The following is a 24,000-nucleotide window of genomic DNA, read 5'->3' as shown; positions in this document are numbered from 1 at the left end:
AGTATGGTTTCATGCCAGGAAAGAGCACTACAGATGCGATATTTGCTCCGAGTGTGTTGATAGAGAAGTACAGACAAGGTCAGAAGGAGTTGCATTGTATCTTTGTGGACTTAGAGAAAGCATATGACAGGGTGCCTAGAGAGGAGTTGTGGTATTGTATGAGGAAGTCGGGAGTGTCAGAGAAGTATGCAAGAGTGGTACAGGATATGTACGAGGGTAGTGCGACAGCAGTGAGGTCTGCGGTGGGAGTGACGGATGCGTTTACGGTGGAGGGGAGATTACATCAAGGATCAGCTCTGAGCCCTTTCTTGTTTGCAATGGTGATGGACAGGTCGACAGACAAGAGGCGCCATGGACTATGATGTTTGCAGATGACATTGTGATCTGTAGTGAGAGTAGGGAACAGGTGGAGGAGACCCTGGAGAGGTGGATATATGCTCTAGAGAGAAGAGGAATGAAGGTCAGCAGGACTAAGACAGAATATGTGTGTGTGAATGAGAAGGAGGATAGAAGAATGGTGAGGATGCAGGTAGTAGAGGTGGCGAAGGTGGATGAGTTTAAATACTTGGGATCAACAGTTCAAAGTAATGGTGAGTGTGGAAGAGAGGTGAAGAAGAGAGTACAGGCAGGATGGAGTGGGTGGAGAAGAGTGTGTCAGGAGCGAATTGTAACAGACTAGTACCAGTAAGAGTGAAAGGGAAGGTGTACAAGAGGGTAGTGAGACCAGCTATGTTATATGGGTTGGATACAGTGGCATTGACAAAAAAGGCAGGAGTCAGAGCTTGACGTGGCAGAGTTGAAGATGTAAGATTTGCACTGGGTGTGACTAGGATGGACAGGATTAGGAATAAGTATATTAGAGGGTCAGCCCATGTTGGAAGGTTTGCAGACAAAGCCAGAGGCAAGATTATGTTGGTTTGGACATGTGCTGAGGAGGGATGCAGAGTATATTGAGGAAAAGATGCCAAGGATAACAGGAAAAGAGGTAGGTCTAAGAGAAGGTTTATGGATGTGGTGAGAGAGGACATGCAGGTGGTTGGTGTGACAGAGCAAGATGCAAGGACAGGAAGAAATGGAAACAGTTGATCCGCTGCGGCGACCCCTAATGGGAGCAGCCGAAAGAAGAAGAAAAAGAAGACTGACTTGGTTGAATGTTTCATATTTTTGCAGTTCACAGAAATACTAAAGGATAGCTAAAGCTGGAGCAATTAATCTTTGGCTGCGATGAACTCAAATATCATAGAAGAGAGGTGCCAATCATCCAAGTATGGAAACAGATATCCCTCCAAGTCTAAGGTGGGCTGCAACTACTGCCATACACTTGGTGAACATCCACGGGTCTGTGATGAAGCCGAAGGGCTGGACTCCGAATTGAAAATGAGCGGCTCTTAGCAGGAAGTGCAAAAACCACACAGAAGCCTTGCCAATCCTGATATAGATGTAGGCATCCTGGATGTCTATGGAGCACATCCTATCATTTGCCTTCAAACATGACAAAAATCGCTTGCACCATGACCATTCTGAATGAGTCTTCCTGACATACAAATTTAGACAGCCGAGATCCAAGACTGCCCCCTCAAGTTGTTGATGTTCCCTGGAAATAAAGAATCTTGAATAGATTCCAGACCTTTTAAGGTCTGGTGGGACCTCTTAGCTATTTTAGTTGACAGGGTGAAAAGGCTGGAAGCATATCAGTGTGATGGGGTGGAAGGTGGGAAAAGGAATATGGTAGTGCCTCTGGATATCCTCTCTCTTTCACCCAAAAGTACCGCTATGATGGCTCCATACAGCTCAGCGGAGACATAAACAGCAGCCATCAATAGTCTCTAGAAGTGAGCAGTCCAGCAAATCCTCAGGGACACTGGAAGTGTTTGCCTGAAAAGGGGTTCTGAAATCCCTGACTTTGTTGGCCTCCACAATTTGTGGGTCAGCATCTGTTAATGGGCCATGTCTGCCAATGCCACCCCCTTTCTGAGGTGGAGTCAAAGAGCTACAGCTGGGGTTTCCAAAACATACAGATTCGGACCCCTCCTGATTCCTGTTGTGGGATTTCTAAGGGGTCTCAATTTTGACTCCTATGGCAGACAGCATCTTACCTTCCTGCCCACACCTCAATAACTTTTCTTTCACTGTAGATCTGTATAAAGTGGAACCATCATAGGAGGTGTTGGTAATGGATGCCTTAAACAGTATGCAAAGTCACAAAGATAGAGCAGGGCACGAGATCTCACGGTCATGCCAGCACCTACCATCCTACCTGCTCCATTGGCTACATTATGTAATAGCAGCATAAAAAATTAGTAATGTATACCATGGTACTTATTGCAGTCTCCAATTGTTTCCTTGACTGGTGTGGATGGCTTTTCCAAACAGTCCAAAAATTGAATCATTTAATCTCTTTGGAAGTGATGTGTTGCAATAGTTCAATACTCTCAAGGCAAAGGTACCAGAGCCATATGTACACTTCTCCTTTCTGTTCACCACCCCAGACTCCTCCTTAGTTGGAGAGACAGAGGCTGCATCACCTGATAGCACTCTCTTGGTGGCTGCTGCTACAGAGTCCATCAGACACCTCTTGGACCAATGCTGCCTATCCACAGACTTATCCTTACACAGAAGAATTTTACCAGGTTTCCTTAGTACAGATTTGGAGGAATCTGGTTTCTGTTATGCCCTCATGGCGGCCGAATCTACACGACAGATGGCAGGTGGGATCTACGCAGGAGATAGAGGGTGCAGAAAAATAAGCCTCAACGAGTATCTCCTCATCCTGATGGGGGTCAGTTGGCTAAGTTTCCTTCTGTTTCATTAATTCAGGGATCTTTGCTAAAAGTAGCATTTTCTGGTGGGTAATGGGAACCCTCTTGCTCCTCCACACAAGTGGCTGGTGTTAAAGACTCCATACCAGAGTCCACATGTCTCTTTCTACACCGGCTTTCCTAGAAATGTACAAGGGGATGAGATTAGAATCCCCAAAGAACTCACACTGAACCTGTAATGGTACATTGAGACTATCCATTCTGCTCTGACCGAGGGACATTTGGGCTGAGACACTGACTGTTGAGTGCCTGAGGATGAAGCCAACATCCATCAAGGCTATGCAGTTGTACGCAGAGGAGTGACAATCATCCTCTACATCACCTTGAAACACTGACCCAAGGACTGCTGGCATCAGACAGCCCTGATGCATGTCCATCCCCACTAAAGTGGATGTAACTGGCACCAAAGAAGCCAGCCTCAACACTGATGACCCAGAGGGCTTTGAGGTGGAGATCAGTACTGATGCAACAAAAGCCAAGGACTCGAGCACCAAAAAAGGCACCAAGCAAGCTGGTGGCAAGTCTGATGTCAATTAGCCTATCCAAAGATTCGATAAAAGTTTTTGTGTACAGAGTGTATCAGCTGAATTGGATGCAAAAACGCCAAAGCCGAGGAAAAGGTACCCGGCCTGTACCAGACACGGCCTCTGGCTGATATTCTGCCTAGAAAACCACCAGTGTTGAAACATGGACCGAGGAAAGAGGAAGTAAGGGTGATGATGGTCAACCAATCCACCCTTGATACTGAAGGACAACATCCATTTCAATCTATACCTTCAGAAAAGCCGCTGTCATATGATTCCAATCAGCATCCAGAGTACTCCTGAAGGACACTACATACCAAAAGGAAGAGATGGAGCATAATCTTAACATGTAGTGGGATAGCACCTTTTCCAAACAATGCCCACTCACAGCTGGTGTTGGAGATCTATAAGGAATAACTAAAAGTCTGACAAAGATGAGGTGAAGGAGAAAACTCCAAGTGCCAGAGAAGATTGTGCTAGCTCCTGTCTTGGAGCTTTCAGGCTGAGAATGGGACAGCACCATACAATTTTCTCTTTCTAAAGTCTGAATCATTGCATTTGTCTTTTTCCTTTCTCAGGTCTATCTGCAGAAAGTCAAGAGGACATAGCCCTTTTAAAATTAACTTGCTTCTTCTCTTACTCAAAGAATGATACCCACAGACCTTACAGATAGCGCACAGTTGTGGAGAGATGTTATAGTCCCAAGTACAACACACAGTGGTCATGGGTGGCCTGGGGTGGATTTCTGTAGCACACTTGTCAAATTTCCTAAAGCTCTTGTCAGGTTTCTCCATGACAACTAACACCACACCACAAACTGGAAATTAGTAACTCTACAGAAGTTGTAAAACAGTAATGATAAACCTAAAACAACAAACTACCTGAAAAGGTGTTTAATGCAGACAGACATCATAAAGGAGCTCAGAAATTAGTTATAAATAACAGGAAAAGGAAAAATTGTACACATCAAAACATAAAATGGTCTAAATAACACTACATGGCAAATTCCCTAGGATAAAAAAAGACAATAAATGATGCACTTAGCCCTTTAGTTATTGATGATCTGGCAAAAACTCTAATGGCAGCAAGGTTTGTGGTTAGGTAGTGCATAGAACCATTTAGGAAGGATAAGAATTTTGAAGGATGTCAAGGCAAAGAGCACTAATAAAGGCCAAATCAAGATTAGAAATGCAACTTGGCACCTCATCAGTCTGATCAGACAAACTGGACAAGATATAATACAAGGTTAAATGGGACAGGACCTGAACCTGGACCTTGAGGAATGCCAAAGCATACTGTGCTGGAATCGGAGGTATATCCTTGGAGTGTTTCTCCTCAATAACCAGGAATGAATCCACTCAACTAGGTGAGAACTTAGGCCCAGAGAAGTTATACTACAAGTGAGAACACTGTGGGGTATATTATCAAAGGTCTTGCCGGGTTCATAAAAGAAAGACAAAACTGAATGGACTGTCCCTTAAAAAGCCATGTTAAGTACAATCAAAAAGAATGGACTGCACTGGATATTTTTTTTTTTCAAAAATAGACAGCAAACATCTTTCAGAGCACTTCTGAAAACAGAAGTCAAACCAAATGGTCTAGAACTGTTTTTGCAACATACCTCTTCCCCACAGCTGACCATCAGCAGCCAAAAGCTCTCTACTCATTCACCAGGTCTACTGCACCCACCTTAGCCTCCTTCAGGCTAAACCTGACTCATGTCTTGGGATGGTGAGAAGATCAAGGACACTGGAGCAGCATCATACTGCTGGGGAGTCTGCCCTAACCCCCCCTCCCCCACAGTGTGGCAGCCTTGCAAGTTCCACAAATGCTGCCTATGAGATATTTATACTCACTTCCACACATTAGCAACCTTCCCACAAAACAGTATACTGCTTGTAGCACAGAGCTTATCCAGATCTAAATGTTGCTATTGCAAACAGCCTAGACGGGCCCTTCCTCACGATTGGAGTATTGGTGTCAGCCGTTCAAACTCATCCTCCTTCTCCCCACTCTTGTTCTCTCGAGTACCTACAACACTAGTCAAACCTATGTTGCCTAGGGTAGTGTAAGAGCCTTATCCTCTTGCTCCCCAGACCTTCCCTATAACTTTCAATTTTATCCCATCTCTTTAGTGAAATGAGAGAACACTTGCTAGATTACATAAAAAGTGACAAAACAATGTTGAAATATTGCATTAAACAGTATGGAAAGGGGACATACTAGAGAGACCGACAAAAATATGACTTGCACTGACAATATTCAGGTTCCATATTATACACTCTGAGGTATGCGAGAGTCAGAAACACGGTCTATATTAGATAATCAAACTTTCAAAAGTTAAAATTGTCATATGGTCAACACCATATGATCGAACTTTTAAAAGTTCGAACATCTAATAAAAAAATAAACTACACAAATAACCTACCTGAAAGTTTTAAGCAGGGGGGAAGCCCCCCCGTACCCCCCACTCTTTAAATATACCAATTCTGAGATTGCACTACAGTTTAGAAAAGGGAAATCTTCCCATTCCACGCTGTATGGAGAGCTCCGTTAAAACATTCAAACTTTCAAAAATTCAATCATATGGTGTCAACCATATGACACTAACTTTTGAAAGTTTGATTATCTAACATAGAACCATTAGAAACGGACGTGTCAACAGGCACTAACTCTAGCCTCAAGTTTGAAGTTGAAAAACTAAGTCAAAAAAATAATTATTAAAATATACTGCAATTTTGCCTGGACTAACTACTACTATGCCATCATACAATATTAAACGGCCCCCCTGGCTGACTGTTCCTTTGGTAATTCACATATCTGAACAGCTTTTTGTTGTCATTAGCAACCACAAAGTGCTCTTCATTCTTCATACCTACCTCATGAAGCTGAAATAGCTTGGTGCATGTTCCGTAGCCCTAATGAGCCCCTTCTCAGTGAATGATGTTTTATACCTTTGCAATACTGATTTTTACCCCCACCGACTTTTAATGCTTAAGCCTTCAGGAATAATTAGCCTTCTGCATCCAGCAACCACTACAACATTTTGAAGAAGTTTACTTTCAGAGCTGGTGTGATCTACGCCAGAAAGATTACAATAGCCTTCAAATGGTAGAGCTCTCCCACAGGCATAACTCTTACTATAAAAAGGAAACACAACATTTCACAAGACTACTGCCAGTTACAGGTTACAAAATCACAAAACAGATAAAAGTAAAAAAACAGTGTCTGCATTTTCCTTTAGCAAAAAGTAATCCCACAAATATTGAACTAAAAGCAGGTGAAACCACCAATAGTATTACATTACTATATAAAAAAGTGTCAAGAAACTTCAGCTGACTGCTGTAAGTAGTAAGCAGAAATAAAGAGGACTCAAGCCAATTCCAGCTCTGAATGTGCTGGTACAGTTGTATAACTTACATAGGATTTAAGAGCAATACCTTCCAGAGTTGCAATGCAAGTACTTCTGCAAAAAATCACATTAAAGGGACATAAAGACATGAAAAAAAAGGTACAGCTGTGCAAGTACATTCAACATAACAGCCAAGCTTACAATCAACAGTTCCAGTAAACGGCCTCACTGCTGTTTGCTTTTAAGTGGTCTAAAGGTTGGAATTTAACCCAGGTTTCTTTCTTGTGAGAGTAGTGATAGCCCAACTAGTTCAGGATTTCTGATGCTTTAAATCAGTTCCAGGCCATTCAACAACAGATCTAATTACCTAACGAATATTCCCATCAACACACAATATTCTTGTGCTCCTGAATCCAGTTTACTTCTGGTTGTTGGCCAACCTGTACATTAACCTAACCACAAAATTATCTTCTTACCTTTCACTGGTTGTTGTCAATAAGCACAATCATTTTGTGAAGCCACTTCCCTTAGGCTATTTAAATGTCGCTCACCTGATTGGCAAAGGCATGGCCTCAAGAGCAAAAGAGGTTACAACTCCCCTGTACTCATCCCTCATCAGGCCTATTGTTGAATATAATGCTCCCTTTGGTATGAACCATACAAGACACCTGCAACAACTTGAGAGACCTCAGAGACTTCTAATTAAGAAAGTTCAGGGTCACCAGCACATGTCTTATAAGCACAGACTGAAGTTGCTGTGTAGCGTTTGGACTACTTAGAGGTGACTTATGTATGGTTTACATGGCTATCTCGACCCAAATCTAATGGAAATGCTGCACATCCATAAGTCAAATGGGACTACAGTCACCCATTCCAGGTACCTTAATCTAACCTGCGACATAAACAGGACCTGCTGGAGAGACAGAGATACATCTCTCAGCGGTTGCCACTCCTCTGGATTAGGCTTCCAATCTATAACAAGCAGGGCACCTCCATGACCTTGTTCAAGAGCAACCTGGACAGCTGGATGAGAAACCATAACTTTCTGCTTGGGACTGCCCCAGCTTCTCTCCTGGACATGGGTAGTCCTTGCTAGAAAAACCTTGGGCTTAGACGACATCTTTCATCTAGTATTATATTGGGATTTACCGGCTAGGCTTATAAAAGACCCTTGGGTCAACAGCCTAGCAACATCCTATGAACCTAAATACATTTGCCCTCCCACTATATCCTGTAGATCCACAATACTGAGTATCCACAAAGCCAAGCATGGTGGCTCGATTGCCTGCTCTTACTATAAATTTTTCTTTGGAAGCTCCTCACAGGCTCATCTTATTTCATCTACTCATACTACTGAGCACTAGACTACCAAAACAGAGAAATGCTTCCCCACAGACTGCTAAAGCTGGAGATAACCACTCTCTCATGTTTTTGCCTGTTTAATGCACAGTACAATACCTATAAGCATTAATCTCTTTTTCCATGTTACATTTAAATTCTGCAAATGGAGGACAAGCCTACCAATCACTGATGAACATTCTGTATATTTTGCACATTCTACCATAAATCATATCCACCTTCAGCTGCATTTAGTTTACTCATCTAAACATCTAAGCACGGGATAAGATGGAAGGTCTGCATGTTAATCTCACCTCTGTTGCCAGCCTTTTAGTACCAAGCCTCCTAACAGAGTGTACAAAATGTCTAATGCTGACAGGTAATAACCGTAAACTCAACACTAATTACTCCATCTGTGAGATGTACAAATACCCAATTGATCTGAGGGCTTCCCTATCACCTAAACCCTTACCCTGTGTGCTCAATACGCCTCTACCATAAGCTTTCATTAATTCCAACAACATATCTTACGCTAAGGCTGTAAAAGAATTATTCTCCAAATCTCCTAGAAATAAAAAAAATCAAGTCTCTGGAAAATATTAATGATCCAAAGCAAAAACAGTCCAAATCTAGCACTATGAACTACAGCAGCAATAAAAATATTTTACAGATAGTATTCCTGAAAAAAAGTCCCCTGACTCATCACTCTTAAGAGTGCACAAGGAGATGGTTATGGCCAGTTGTCTTCCGGGCAACAGGACCTCTAATGTTACTACAGCTCTACAGATTTTAACTCTTAACAAATACAACATGGTAGTGATACATGTGAATGTGAACTTGAGAAGTAAAATGCTGAAGGACATGGAGAGCCAAGTGAAGGGGTTGACATTTTAAACTGATGATCAGAACCTTTAAATCTCCATCACTGTTGCATATCACCAAGATATACAGTCTTCTCCATAAGATCAAAGAAAGGATTTCTGCTTTTAGTTCATTAAAACTGTCACTCTGTCTAGCAGAGGCCCAAAGCTCTGACTTGTTAATGCGCTGCTACGTGTGCAAAGAGATGCAGGGCTTGAATACTTCCATGTTCATTTCCCTCCTGTCTAACCTTGCAGTTCACTTAACCAGACAGTGCTCTGGAGAAATTGAGGACTTCAGCTACGCTCCTTTACTGTACACATAGAAACTATGAATCTGTAATTGTTGTTTATAGCACAGCTGATTTAGATCAGGCAATGTTAGGGCAAAATTATCAGCAAACTAATTTCTTCAAGGGCAGCAGACACTGCATTTACAGATGAAATGCCAACAGCAACATCTGCATTAATAATAGTTCTTTGAATAATTCCACATTAAAAACATACTTCAAATTAACTTGTCCATAATGACTTTGCATATGTTATCAGGTGGTTAATAGGTCTTATGCTGTCATTGTAAATATTCTTCAATTTATACTGTGCTACACATGACTGGATCTCGTGGTGTGATGCTAATCATCTTTATTGGCAGCACTGGATGAACTGCATGAAACTAGGTAAAGTAAAGGAAATTTATTTCTTCATACAAATAAGGGATGTACACAGTCACAGTGGGTATAATTGCTGTTGGGGGTATGGTGCTATCTGTAGATGAAGTACCTTATGCTCTTATATCCTCATTTTAAACTATCTTTAATCTGGCTTTGTAGGCGTAGTGTGTCTCCATGTGAATTAAGTTAGAATACTGTACTATGGCTTCAGGTTTGTATGAATCAAATTTGAAATCTGTTACTTTGGTCATTACTATGACACAGACAACTGAGAAGGACACAGTCAGTAATATAGACACAAATGCTCAGTTTGGGGGATGTCTGTGGATAAAAATGACTGACCTTGCCGAGCTGATAAAATAAAAAGAAACTCAGGCTGTCTTTGTAGGACTAGCATGCATTAGTATTAAGCAAACTGGAATACTTTTACAGTGGCCATTTTATCACAACCAGACATGTAATGTATACAAAGTCATTAAAGTGGCTGCAACTGATGAGTACAGATATTGATGGATTTCAATGATAGCAGTTTAAGTATTTTTTATGGTCGAAATGTTCTGAAATGGGTACTTTGTCTATTGGTTAATGCATTTTGTTTTACTGCTTACTGCAAAAATCTTTAAAAATACACATTTAAAACACAATGTAATAAATGCTGTTATATTAAACAAGGAATACAACTTATAACAATCAGGAGGGTGAATCCAAAATAACACATGCATTTATGCATGGTACGAAAATGTGGGGATGGGCCAAAGGTTTGAAAACACCTCAGGGTCCAAAGTGCACTTTAGCCGCCACTGGGTAACGTGTACAGCAAACTGGCTACAAGACACAACCCATACAGTGTGGGTTGCAGGTGCCTAATAAGGGAGATTAAAGGTGATCAGTGGCATAATGCAAAGCTCAGTGCTGGGCCCTCTATTGTTTGGCGCTTACTTTTTTTGATCTCCCGTCCATGAGCCAAGAGTTCACTAACCAAGTTTGCAGATGACTAAATGGAAATTACTGTCAAGCCCACTCTTGCACCCAAGTTATTTAGCATAAACTTACACATATAGATACTTGGTATGGTAATAATGGGCTCAGTATTGCAATTTTTTAGCATTTAATTCACGGTAGACCATTCCTCTGCCACTTACACTACAGAAAAATCCCCAATGAGAATGTTGTCAGAGATCCAGGAACTTAGGTCAGTGACTTCCTATCCTTTGACCATCATGTAACAGCAGTCAGAACATCCTTCTTAGTGTACCATCCAGATCTAAAGAAATCATTGTCCCCTGAAAGACAACACTGATTAATTAGGCCTATTACTGAATACAAAAACCCCGACCCGCAGTGGTGGTGCTGCGGTAGCGTTGTTGCCTCACAGTAAGACGCTGTCCGGTTCGATTCTCAACTAGAGTGTCTTCTGCGTGGAGACATGCGTCAATGGGCGTACCTTCGTTGAAGGTTGTGCGTCAGGGCTGGTAACTCGGCATGTACAAATCAACTACCAATCATTAGCGGACCGGAGTTCCACTGTGGTGACCCCTAACCGGGAAAAGCCGAAAGACACAACAACAACTGAATACAAGAACCCCCCCCCCCCCACAGACTTACCTCAAAATACATCAAACAACTAGAAAGACCACAGATGTTGCCAAATAGAAAGATCAAACCTACCAGAAAAGACCCTTTATTCAGAATCTTGACTCCTGATGAGAGAGCTATGCTTTGCCTTCTGTAACATTAGAGACCCAGTGGTTCTAATCTCTTGCACCTTCACAGATCAAATAGTCCAACAAAACCCCCAAAAGGTGATCTAAATCTTCACCAGACATAACAAGACAGAGAGAAACAATCATAATACATCACCTTACTTGTAGATCAGAATGTAAGTGATGTGTGCTTTATCTTTAAGAAGCATGTCAAGGTTGTATTTACATGTATAAATTCCAGACACATACAATCCCTAGTGCCACTTTGAAAGAGTAGCCAGAGTGTGAGCACGGATTATTGCAGTTGTTAGCTGTATACAACTTAAATTAAAGTCAATAAACTTCTATAGTGATGTGTTTGTATAAAATAAAGCTGCTTGAACAGAACCCATGAAGACTCTTCTATTGTGTCCAAAGTAGGAGGGCAACATTACTCAACTCTAGACTAGACTAGACTCCCACTGCAAATTAAGCAGTGAGATACATTAACTGCAGTCAAATGAGGGATGGATGGATATTCACAAATTCATCCACAGCTTGACTCCATGAAAAAGGAGGTACTACCTACGGGTGTGGTAACAGAAAGGAGTAAATGGTTGCAAGACTCCTCTGCCTTGTATTTCCTATGATGTTATAATTCAACAAAAGTGGGACTTAACTGGCCTCAAATTCATCAAAACAGTGTCCACTTATTTAAAAGACGTGCTGTAGTACTGAAATCTTGAGCTATCCTATTTCAAAGCTACCAGAAAATTTCAGCAGAATAGGCAGTCACTGTAAATGACATCTTCAGAATTTAGGTTTGCTACACAAAACATTCAAAGGCCACAAAAAGTTTGTGAGCATCTCAAAAAATAATTCCACAACATCAAACCACATGTATACATCTCTTCCTGCACCTGCTGACATGTACAACAATAGCTATACCTGGTTTCAGTGAAGGAAATATAAGCCTTGGATCCTCTGGTGGATGTGCTCTCCTTTTCTTTCTCCAGCGACGGGCTGGATAGGAATATAACTGTCCTTCAGATGTACCTTAAAAAAATGTAACACCATAAGGTCTAAAGTTTTCACTGTATTTCTGCAGTGGATATCTTACTTTACTCACTTATATAAGATGTAATCACATTATTAATGAAGGCAGTAGTCTGCTGTCAAACCATGCAAAATACATAGCTTCCTGCACAAAGGAAAAGCAACTTAAACCAAAAAAACAAACAAACCAAATGCATTCAGAAGTCTGCATACAATCGGAAAGGTTGGAAACAATGGACATGCTAAGTAAACATTCAGATTAGCTGCTTGATTTGCAGAAGTCTAAGATTAATAAAGGAAATAAAGGCAGAAAATGAGGCTGCACAGGAGGAAGTAATTAAAAATAAATAAACAAAAACAGTAGATCTTGAAGATGGAGCACATAGGGAGAACTGGTGATTCTATGCCACTCCAGAGATATTGGAGAGCACACACTTACTTTTTATGACACAAACAAGTAACTGTACTTCTAACTATCAATGTGACAGATCATTGAAATACCCTAGCAATAGCAATACATAACAAGCTTATATACAAGGCATGCAGCCTTCATTAGATAATCAAACCACTCTTCAGTGTACAGAATTTCACAAATAATTCAGTTAATCTCCCATTCACTGTAATCCATTAGTACCACAAAAGCTTGCATTTTCATGCCAGCCAGGCTGCAATTTAAAGCAATATGAATTATTGTATTACATCAGGGCAACATTTTACCCAACAGCACTGCAGTGAATTTGAGAAATCTCCAACGGATTTTTACAATGAGGTTAAAAAGTTGTTAGTAAAGCAGACAATACATGAGGTACTAACTATAAAATATCTATTTTGAGTATTTGATCCTTGCAACAGAAGTATATAATATACATAGGCAATATGCCATCATATCTAAGCATCATATGGAGAGACACCCAAACAGTTGGCTTACACAGTTAAGTTAAATAAATAAAAAAATACTACAAGGTAGTGGGGGTTTGTACTAGAAGTTTTTTATGTACATTCAGAAGTTGATACTGGTAGGTTGGACCTGTTCTTAGATTTCTATAAAGGTCTGTTTTTTCCACAGCAGTCCTGTGCAGCCACCTGTAAAACACATGGTACTAAGCCGCAAGACAAACTCTACTCATCATTCTGGCAGCCCTAAATATTCTAAAAGGGAATATATATATACACACATATATATATATATATATATATATATATATTATACACATATATATATATATATATATCTACATACATATATATATATATATATATATATATATATATATATATATATATATATATATATATATATATATATATATATATATACACACACATACACATAGAGGGGATGAGGAAGTGATGGGTAGGTATGGTGTTAAACAAAGGAATGTAGAAAGTCAGATGGTAGTGGATTTTGCGAAAAGGATGGACATGGCTGTGGTGAATACGTATTTTAAGAAGAGGGAGGAGCATAGGGTGACATACAAGAGTGGAGGAAGATGCACACAGGTGGATTATATCTTATGTAGGAGGGCCAGTTTGAAGGAGATTGGAGACTGTAAAGTGGTGACCTGAGAAAGTGTAGTTAGGCAGCATAGGATAGTGGTTTGTAGGAAGACGTTGGTTATCAAGAAGAAGAGGAGGAGGAGTGTGAGGGCAGCACCAAGGATCAAATGGTGGAAACTGAAAAAGGGTAATTGTGAGGTGGAGTTCAGGGGTGAGTTAAGGCAGACACTGGGTGGCAGTGAAGAGCTACCAAATAGCTGGGTAACTACAGCAGAGCTAGTAAGGGAGGCGGCTAGAAAGGTGCTTGGTATCACATCTGGACAGAGGAAGGACGACAAGGAGACATAGTGGTGGAATGAGGAAGTACAGGAGAGTATACAGAGAAAGAGGTTGGCAAAGAAGAAGTGGGATTGTCAGAGAGATGAAGAAAGTAGACAGGAGTATAAGGAGATGAGGTGGGTAAGGCCAAGGATAAGGCATATGAAGAGTTATATGAATGGATGGACACTAAGGAGGGAGAAAAGGACATGTACCGATTGGCTAGACAGAGGGACCGAGCTAGGAAAGATGTGCAGCAGGTAAAGGTGATAAAGGATAATGAGGGAAACATACTCACAAGCAAGGAGAGTGTGTTGAGGAGATGGAAAGAGTACTTTGAGGGGTTGATGAATGAAGAGTATGAGATGGAGAGAAGGTTGGATGATGTAGGGATAGTGAATCATGAAGTACAATGGATTAGCAAGGAGGAAGTAAGGATAGCTATGAAGAGAATGAAGAATGGAGAGGTTGTCGGCCCAGATGACATACCTGTGGAAGCATGGAGGTGTTTAGGTGAAATGGCAGTGGAGTTTTTAACCAGATTGTTTAATGAAATCTTAGAAAGTGAGAGGATGCCTGAGGAATGGAGAAAAAGTGTTTTGGTACCGATTTTTAAGAATAAGGGTGATGTGCAGAGCTGTAGTAACTACAGAGGGATTAAACTGATCAGTCACAGCATGAAGTTATGGGAAAGAGTAGTGGAAGCAAGGTTAAGAAGGGACGAATGATTAGTGATCAGCAGTATGGTTTCATGCCAGGAAAGAGCACTACAGATGCGATCTTTGCTCTGAGAGTGTTGATGGAGAGGTACAGAGAATGTCAGAAGGAGTTGCATTGTGTTTTTGTAGACTTAGAGAAAGCATATGACAGGGTGCCTAGAGAGGAATTGTGGTATTGTATGAGGAAGTCAGGAGTGTCAGAAAAGTATGTAAGAGTGGTACAGGATATGTACGAGGGTAGTGTGACAGCGGTGAGGTCTGCGGTGGGAGTGACTGATGCATTTAAGGTGGAGGTGGGGTTACATCAAAGATCAGCTCTGAGCCCTTTCTTATTTGCAATGGTGATGGACAGGTTGACAGATAAGATCAGACAGGAGTCCCCGTGGACTATGATGTTTGCAGATGACATTGTGATCTGTAGTGAGAGTAGGGAAAGTACAGTTTTGTACCTACCATAAATGTAGATGTTCGAATGCTCATACAGCTGCAGTCATTACAGATGGGTTATCCTGCCGTCAGGCGGGTCCTCGGTCGGCCGAATTCCAAAGTCTAGGTCCGGCGTCAGTTGTCGTCGCTTCTTCCCTGACGTCAGTGTTTCAGGGGGTATAAAAGAGGCAGCTGACACCATTTTCTTCAGTTTTTCTTGCCCCAGATGCCAGGTGCCCCCAGAAGGAAGACAAAACATAATGTTATGCAAACATGCAATATACATAAATCAAAAAACAGTAGTTGCAAGCAAATACACCATAAAAGAATACCCCAAATAGGTTGTATGATAAAGGTGTTTGTCATAATGCCTGTCCTAAGAGGGGACGGAGGGGGGGGTAACCTGGACTGCAGCTGTATGAGCACTCGAACATCTACATTTATGGTAGATACAAAACTGTACCATGTTCATCGTGCATACAGCTGCAGTCATTACAAATGGGTAGAATCCCAATGCTAAGTAAGGGTGGTAGGCACTAAGTGGAACTAGGAAGAGTGAGGATGCCCTGCAGGACTGCTGTGGCAAAGCCCGCTCTAGATTTTGAGTATAGTGGAAGGTGGTAGTGCTTGGAGAAAGTGTGCACTGAACTCCTGCTTCCAAAATGTCCTTGGTAGGGACCCCCCTGAGGAAAGCTGCAGAGGTAGCTGTGGCCCTGGTGGAGTGGGATCTGATGTATGCAGGCACAGATTTTCCATTAAATGAATAACAAAAGCGTATGCAGTGGGCTATCCATTTTGAAATTGGCTGTTTGGAAATGGCCTTTCCTTGAGTACCTGTAGCATAGGACACAAAGAGTTGCTCAGATTTCCTGAATGGCTTTGTTCTGTCCAAGTAATAACGAAGTTGTCTGTGAATGTCCAAGGAATGTAGTAGTCTCTCCCGTTTGTTCTGTGGATTTGGATAAAAGGTAGGTAAGTGGATAGTCTGATTCAAAGCTACACTGGATACTATCTTTGGCGTGAAGGTAGGATTGGTTCGTAAGGAAACTCTGTCCTGATGGAAAATGATGAATGGTTGCACAGCCATGAGGGCCTGCAGTTCCGAAACCCTGCGTGCTGAGGTGATAGCCAGAAGGAAGGCTGTTTTCCATGACCAGTATTGTAGCTCTGCTGAAGAAGCCGGCTCAAAGGGAGGCAGGGTCAGCTTTTCCAATACGAAGTTGAGGTCCCAAGCTGGAACTGGTGGTTTCCTTGGGGGTTTTATATTTTTTGCCCCTCTGAGGAACTGCCTTAATAGAGGATGTGAGAATAGAGGAGGGTCTGTGTTGTATTGTGCAGAAATGGCTGAAGTGTGGATCTTGATAGAGGAGAAGGAAAGGCCACTGTTTAACATCTCAGCTAGGTACTGTAAAATTTGAGGTATATTTATTGTCCAAGGATTCTGGCCCTTTTCTTGATTCCAGGAACAAGATAATTTCCATTTGGCGGAGTAGGCTTTTCTAGTAGAAGGTCTTCTGGCCTCCAAGATGACATCCTGCAACTCCTTGGAGAGGAGAGTCTGTTGGGAAATTAAGGTATTCTCCATGCAGCTAGATTTAGGGTTTTGAGCTGGCTGTGAAGGGTTTTGTAGTTGTGCTGGGACAACAGAAGAGGGACTAGAGGTAGGATCCATGGTGGGGAGTGTGTCAGGCTCTTCAGGAGCTGATACCAGTGTTGTCGTGGCCAGTCTGGAGCAATGAGAATCATTTGTGGCCTCTCTGCTCTGGCTTTTAATAGAACTTTGGTCAGTAGAGGAAGAGGCGGGAAGGAATAGACTGTCAATGTTGTCCAATTGAAAGAGAGTGCGTCCACTTTCCAGGCCTGTGGATGATAGGTCCTTGAACAAAATTTTTTCAACTGGTAATTTCTGTGGGTAGCAAATAGATCTATGTCTGGCTGTCCCCATGCCTGAGTTATCTTTGAGAAAACTTGAGGATGCAACTTCCATTCGTGTGGATCTGTCATATTTCTGCTTAGGTTGTCTGCCAGTGTGTTTTCCTTCCCTGGCAGGAATTGTGCCTGTATTTGAATTTGCAATTCCAGTGCTGTGTTCCAAAGGGTCATGGCTTGCCTGCACAGAGGGTATGAATGAGATCCCCCTTGTTTGTTTATGTACACATAACTGTGGTGTTGTCTGCCCTTATCAATAGCTGGCCTGGATGCAGTAGGTCTTTGAAGGTCATAAGAGCATTTTGCACGGCTAGCATCTCCTTTTGGTTGATGTGTAGGTGCTTCTCTTTTTGGGACCATTTTCCCTGAATGCACTGATCTGCCATGTGTGCTCCCCAGGCGTAGTCCGATGCGTCCATTGTGATGATTTGAGTTGCTTGAGGTACACGGAAAGGGAGACCTGTGTTTCTTTGGCATGCTTGAGCCCACCACAAAAAATCCTTTTGAAGGCATGGAATGAGTGGTATAATTGTTTCCAAGCTGTGGCTGTGTTGAGACCATACATTTTTTAGGTACCATTGTTGTTTCCTCATATGCAGCTTTGCACATGGGATTAGTAGGATGCAAGATGCCATGAATCCCAGAGCCTGCAGGACTTTCCTTGCAGTTAGTCTGGTGAAAGTTGCCATTTTGCTTAAGTATTAAGACAGTTGCCCTTGTCTGGCGTGAGGTAGGCCATCTGGGTGGTTGTACTTAAGCTGGCACCCAGGAAAATTGTCCGTTGAAAAGGTATTAGTTTTGATTTCTTTTTGTTCACTGTGTATCCCAGGAAGTTTAACAGTTTTATTACAAACGCCAGATGCTGCAATAGAATGTCCTTGCTGTCCACTTGGATCAGGCAGTAGTCCAGATATGGGTAGATTTGTATCGCTTGTAGTCTGCAGAAGGCAATTACTGATGCCAGGCATTTCGTAAACACTCTGGGCGCAGTAAATAAGCCAAAGGGCAATGCAGAGAATTGGTAATGGGTTGAACCTGCAACAAATCGGAGGTATCTTCTGCAATCTTGTCTGATAGGGACATGCAGGTATGCCTCCTTGAGGTCCAATGTTACCAGCCAAGACTCCTTGCCCAGCACGGGAAGAAGCTGCTGTAATGTGAGCATCTTGAATTTTGGCACCTGTACATATGTGTTTAGGATGGATAGGTCTAAGATAGGTCTCCAATCTTTGTCTTTCCTTGGTACCAAGAATAGTCTGGAATAAAAACCTTGACCTTGTTCTTTTGCAGGTACCTCTTGAATCGCTTTCATATCCATGAGAGCGGAAATTTGTCTTTGTGCCTCTGCCCTTTGATTTTGTGGCAGGTTTGGCATGCCTCTCATTTTTGGAAGGGTGTGAAAGTGGAACCTGTAGCCTCTGTCTATAATGTCCAGAATCCATTTGTCTTTTGTAACAATATGATAGTTTTTTGAAAATAATGCCAGTTTTCCGCCCAAAGGTGCTGCCATTAAAGCTTTGCTTGGCAGGCATAGGGGGAAGTCATTATGTCGGTTTTCTAAACGACTGTGCTCTATCTTCTCCACCTCTTGGGGTTGGTGCTTGCCACTGTCTTGCTCTGTAAGATCCTTGAGGTTGTCCTCTACCCCTTGGGCGTCTGTATCTGCCCCTTTGAGGTCTGTCCGTGGCTGGAAAGGACCAATTTTTTGAAGGCCAGTTTCTGCTGAAGCGTGGCGGTAGTACCTGCAGGAAATCTTTCACCGTTTGCATAGATTTCGCTTTTTCCTCCATTTTCTTTAGTACCTCCTCAGCTTTAACACCAAACAATACATCTTTTTGAAGTGGTGCATCTAATAACTTTGCTTTGACATGATCTAGTAAGGTTTGCCCTTTGAGCCAAGCATGTCTACGTATAACAGACCCCGGTGACAGCAGCTCTACATGAGGCCTCTAAAGCATCAAAACCACACTGCAAGGTATGTTTACCCACTTGCTCTGCACCATACAACAAATCCTGCAACTCTTTCAAATCTGGCTGTTCTGTCATTTTGCTTTTTAACTGGGATAACAAAAACTGTTGGTACTTTAACATATGGAATTGACAGTTTAATGCCCTCATGGTTAAAGTGGCAGATGTATGCACCTTTTTCCCCCACCTTTCTAATGCTCTGGAATCTCTCTCTGAAGGTAAAGGGTTTTTAGCAGTAGAGGCCTTTATTCCCTTGGGACCCTGAGAAATAGTTTCTGGGTCAGCAGTATGGCTTTTATAAAGGAACTGGTGAGAATCAGGGACCCAGTAATACCTGTCTGGTTTAACAGGGGCTGGAGGTAAAGAAACTGGATTAAGGCTGGCTTCTGCGTACACATCCTCCAAAATATCTAAAACAGGAGGGATAGCCAGGGGCCTATGCTGGGGGAGCAGTAGAAATTCCCTGAGCCTTTTCTTGGAATCTGAGTAATCTTGGCCTTCCCAGTGAAAGTGTTCCCTCAATGTATGCAGAGTTTCCCCAAAAGAGTAGTCCTCGGGGGGGGGGGGGGAATAGACTCCTCAGCATCAGAGTCTTCGAAAGGGGAATAGGCATAATCCTGGTCCTCAGAATGTTCTGAGGTAATAGAAGCCTGGTCTGAGGAAGGGTAGTCTTCCTCCAATCTGGGTCTTTTGTCAGAGGGGGGTTGGGAACCCCTGATGAGAGTTATCAAATCCTCAGCCATTTTAAGCATCTGCTTTTTAGGCATGGGGCCTTGAGAGGAGGTCTGAGGACCCTGTTTTTTAGTTTTCATGGCTGTTTAGACTTAGTGAAGGATTTAATAGAGAAGGTGGAAGGCCTGAAGACGCCTTCAGAAATGGCAGGCCTGACTAAATTTTGAGTTTCCCTGCCAAGAGTGGCGTCGGTATCTGCAGTAGGAATGGAGACTGAGGAGCCTGCGACCTCGGGTACTGAAGTCACCGGTAAAATAGTTTCATCGGTATTCAGGGACTGTGTAGGCACCTCGCTGAGAACCGGAGAACCGGTAGTCGGCCTAAGCGTGGTCTCAGTACTCGGTGCGGACCTCGGATGTCGGTCCTCATCTTTGCGTCTTTTGTTTAAAACTGGTGTCGGTGTATCAGACGAAATGATATAATTAAATTTTTTGCCAAAATAATGAAGGGCGAACTCCGCCCGGCGCTTAATAGTGTGCTTGTTGAACCTAGCACAAAAATGGCAGGCTGGGACGTCGTGGTCTGGGCCTAAGCAAGGTATACAGAAAGAGTGGAAATCCTTATGCAGTATTTGCTTCCCACAAGAAATGCAATTATTAACTTTGTCTGACATCGGTCTGAGGCAAGAAAAGTTTCCCCAACGGGGTACTTAGCTTTAAAGAAGACTTTGGCTGAAATACTTTCGTAAATCTCAGGAGCTGGCCGACCGGCACTTGCGAACTGCTTCTGCTTCGGGCACCGCGCGGCAAGAAAGACTGAAGAAAATGGCGTCGGCTGCCTCTTTTATACCCCTGACGCACTGACGTCAGGGAAGAAGCGACGACAACCGACGCCGGACCTAGACTTTGGAATTCGGCCGACCGAGGACCCGCCTGATGGCAGGATAACCCATCTGTAATGACTGCAGCTGTATGCACGATGAACATCAGGTGGAGACGACCCCGGAGAGATGGAGATATGCTCTAGTGAGAAGAGGAATGAAGGTCAGCAGGACTAAGACAGAATATATGTGTGTGAATAAGAGGGAGGATAGAGGAATGGTGAGGATGCAAGGAGTAGAGGTGGCGAAGGTGGACTAGTTTAAATACTTGGGGTCAATAGTTCAGAGTAACGGTGAGTGTAGAAGAGAGGTGAAGAAGAGAGTACAGGCAGGATGGAGTGGGTGGAGAAGAGTGTCAGGAGTGATTTGTGACAGATGAGTACCTGTAAGAGTGAAAGGGAAGGTCTACAAGAGGGTAGTGAGACCAGCTATGTTATATGGGTTGGAGACAGTGGCACTGACAAAAAGGCAGGAGTTTGAGCTGGATGTGGCAGAATTAAAGATGTTGAGATTTGCACTGGGTGCGACGAGGGTGGGCAGGATTAAAAATAAGTATATTAGAGGGTCAGCCCAGGTTGGAAGGTTTGGAGACAAAGCCAGAGAGGCACGATTACGTTGGTTTGGACATGTGCTGAGGAGGGATGCTGAGTATATTGGGAAAAAGATGTTAAGAATAAAGCTACCAGGTAACAGGAAAAAAGAGGAAGGCCTAAGATAAGGTTTATGGATGTGGTGAGAGAGGACATGCAGGTGGTTGGTGTGACACAGCAAGATGCAGAGGACTGGAAGAAATGGAAAAGTACAGTTTTGTACCTACCATAAATGTAGATGTTCGAGTGCCAATACAGCTGCAGTAATAACAGATGGGTTCTCCTGCCGTCAGGCGGGTCCTCGGTCGGACGAATTCCAAAGTCTAGGTCTGGCGTCGGTTGTCGTCGCTTCTTCCCTGACGTCAGTGCGACAGGGGTATAAAAGAACCAGCAGACGCCATGTTCTTCAGTTTTTCTTGCCCCAGATGTCAGGTGCCCCCAGAAGGAAGGCAATACATAAAATTATGAAGTAATGCAATGCAATATAATGAAAACAGTAGTTGCAAGCAAATACACCATAAAAGAATACCCCTAGAGGGGAAGGAGGGAGGGAAACCTGGACTGCAGCTGTATTAGCACTCGAACATCTACATTTATGGTAGGTACAAAACTGTACTATGTTCATCGTGCATACAGCTGCAGTCATAACAGATGGGTAGAATCCCAAAGCTAAGAAAGGGGTGGTAGGCACTAGGTGGAACTAGGAGGAGCCAAAATGCCCTGCAAGACTGCAGTGTCAAAGCCTGCTCTAGATTTGGAGTATAATGGTAGGTTGTACTGTTTGGAGAAGGTATGCAAAGAACTCCAAGTGGCTGCTTCCAAGATATCCTTGGTAGGAACTCCTCTGAGGAAGGCTGCAGAGGTGGCTGTGGCCCTGGTGGAATGAGTTCTAATGCCTGTAGGAACAGTTTTGCCATGAAAGGAATAGCAAAAGCGTATGCAGTGGGCTATCCATTTTGAGATTGTCTGCTTGGAAATTGGCTTTCCTGGAGCTCCTACCGCATAGGCCACAAAGAGCTGTTCTGATTTTCTGAAAGGCTTTGTTCTGTCCAAATAACGCAGTTGCCTGTGGATGTCCAAGGAATGTAGTAATCTCTCCCCTTTGTTTTGAGGATTGGGATAAAAAGTAGGTAAATGTATGGCCTGATTTAAAGCTACCCTGGATACCACTTTAGGCATAAAGGAAGGGTTGGTTCGTAATGAAACTCTGTCCTGATGGAAGATGATAAAAGGCTGGACAGCCATGAGGGCCTGTAGTTCTGAAACTCTACGAGCTGAAGTGATAGCCAGAAGGAATGCTGTTTTCCAGGACAAATATTGCAAATCTGATGAAGCAGCTGGCTCAAAAGGAGGCAAAGTCAGTTTTTCCAGAATGAAATTTAGATCCCAAGAAGGTATTGGTTGTTTCCTTGGAGGTTCTTAGCCCCTCTGAGGAACTGTCTTAAAAGAGGGTGAGAGAATAAAGGAGGATCAGTGTTGTATTCTGCAGAAATGGCTGAGGCATGGATTTTGATGGAGGAGAATGAAAGTCCACTGCTTAGTAGTTCAGCCAAATATTGTAGTATTTGAGGTAAATTCAGTTTTCCAGGGTTCTGGCCCTTTTTCTCATTCCAGACACAAAAACGTTTCCATTTTGCGGAGTAAGCTTTTCTAGTTGATGGCCTTCTGACCTCCAAAATGACATCCTGCACCTCCTTGGAGAGTAGGACCTGCTGTGATGCTAAGGAATCTTCCATGCAGCTAGATTGAGTGTTTTTAGCTGACTGTAAAGAGTTTTGAAGCTGTGCTGAGAGCAGAATTTTGTCAATTGATGATTTTTGTGGGAGGCAAAGAGATCTATGTCTGGCCTTCCCCATTCTTGGATTATTTCTGTAAAAACTTTTGGATGCAACATCCATTCGTGTGGATCTGTCATATTCCTGCTTAGGTTGTCTGCCAGCGTGTTTTCCTTGCCTGGCAAGTACTGTGCTTGTAGTTCCATTTGTAAGTCCATGGCCATGTTCCAAAGTGATATGGCCAGTCTGCATAGGGGATAGGAATGCGTTCCTCCCTGCTTGTTTATGTACCACATAACTGTGGTGTTGTCCATTCTTATCAATAGTTGACCTGGTTGTAGAAGGTCCTTGAAAGCTATAATAGCATTTATTACTGCTAGCATTTCTTTTTGATTGATGTTAAGGTGCTTTTCTTTTTGGGACCATTTGCCCTGAATGCACCGGTCTGTCATGTGTGCCCCCCAGGCGTAGTCCGAGGCATCTGTTGTGATGACTTGATTTGCTTGAGGCTTGCTGAATGGAAGACCTGTGTTTGCTTGACATGCTTGAGCCCACCACAGAAATTCCTTTTGCAGACATGGAAGTAGTGGTATTATTGTTTCCAAGCTGTGGCTGTGTTGAGACCATATGTTTTTTAGGTACCATTGTAGTTTTCTCATATGCAGCTTTGCACATGGGATTAGTAAGATGCAAGATGCCATGAATCCCAGAGCCTGCAGGATTTTCCTTGCAGTCAGCCTGGTGCAATTTGCCAGGGTTTTGAAATATTGAATTAATTGCCCCTGCTTCTCTGGCATGAGGTAGGCCATCTGGGTGTTTGTGTCCAAATTGGAACCCAGGAAAATTATATTTCGAGAGGGTATTAGCCTTAATTTCTCTTTGTTGACTGTGTATCCCAGAGAGTTTAATAACATTATTACATAA

At 42.7% G+C, this 24,000-nt stretch overlaps 1 protein-coding gene across 4 annotated transcripts in view; it reads right to left on the bottom strand.

Moving 5' to 3' along the window:
* Positions 1–24,000, bottom strand: part of DPF2 (double PHD fingers 2) — a 779,856-nt gene that overhangs the window by 685,583 nt on the left and 70,273 nt on the right. For all 4 annotated transcript variants that reach the window (XM_044075795.1, XM_044075796.1, XM_044075797.1 and 1 more), the window contains exon 3: positions 12,195–12,302. In XM_044075795.1, the coding sequence (XP_043931730.1) occupies positions 12,195–12,302 (108 nt within the window). The remainder of the gene's footprint in view (positions 1–12,194; positions 12,303–24,000) is intronic.

The sequence above is a fragment of the Protopterus annectens genome, chromosome 6.part1 (genome assembly GCF_019279795.1).
Source record: "Protopterus annectens isolate FY-2018-M chromosome 6.part1, PAN1.0, whole genome shotgun sequence".
NCBI classification, from domain to species: Eukaryota; Metazoa; Chordata; order Ceratodontiformes; family Protopteridae; genus Protopterus; species Protopterus annectens.
This window is presented reverse-complemented; position numbering and strand designations above follow the sequence as displayed.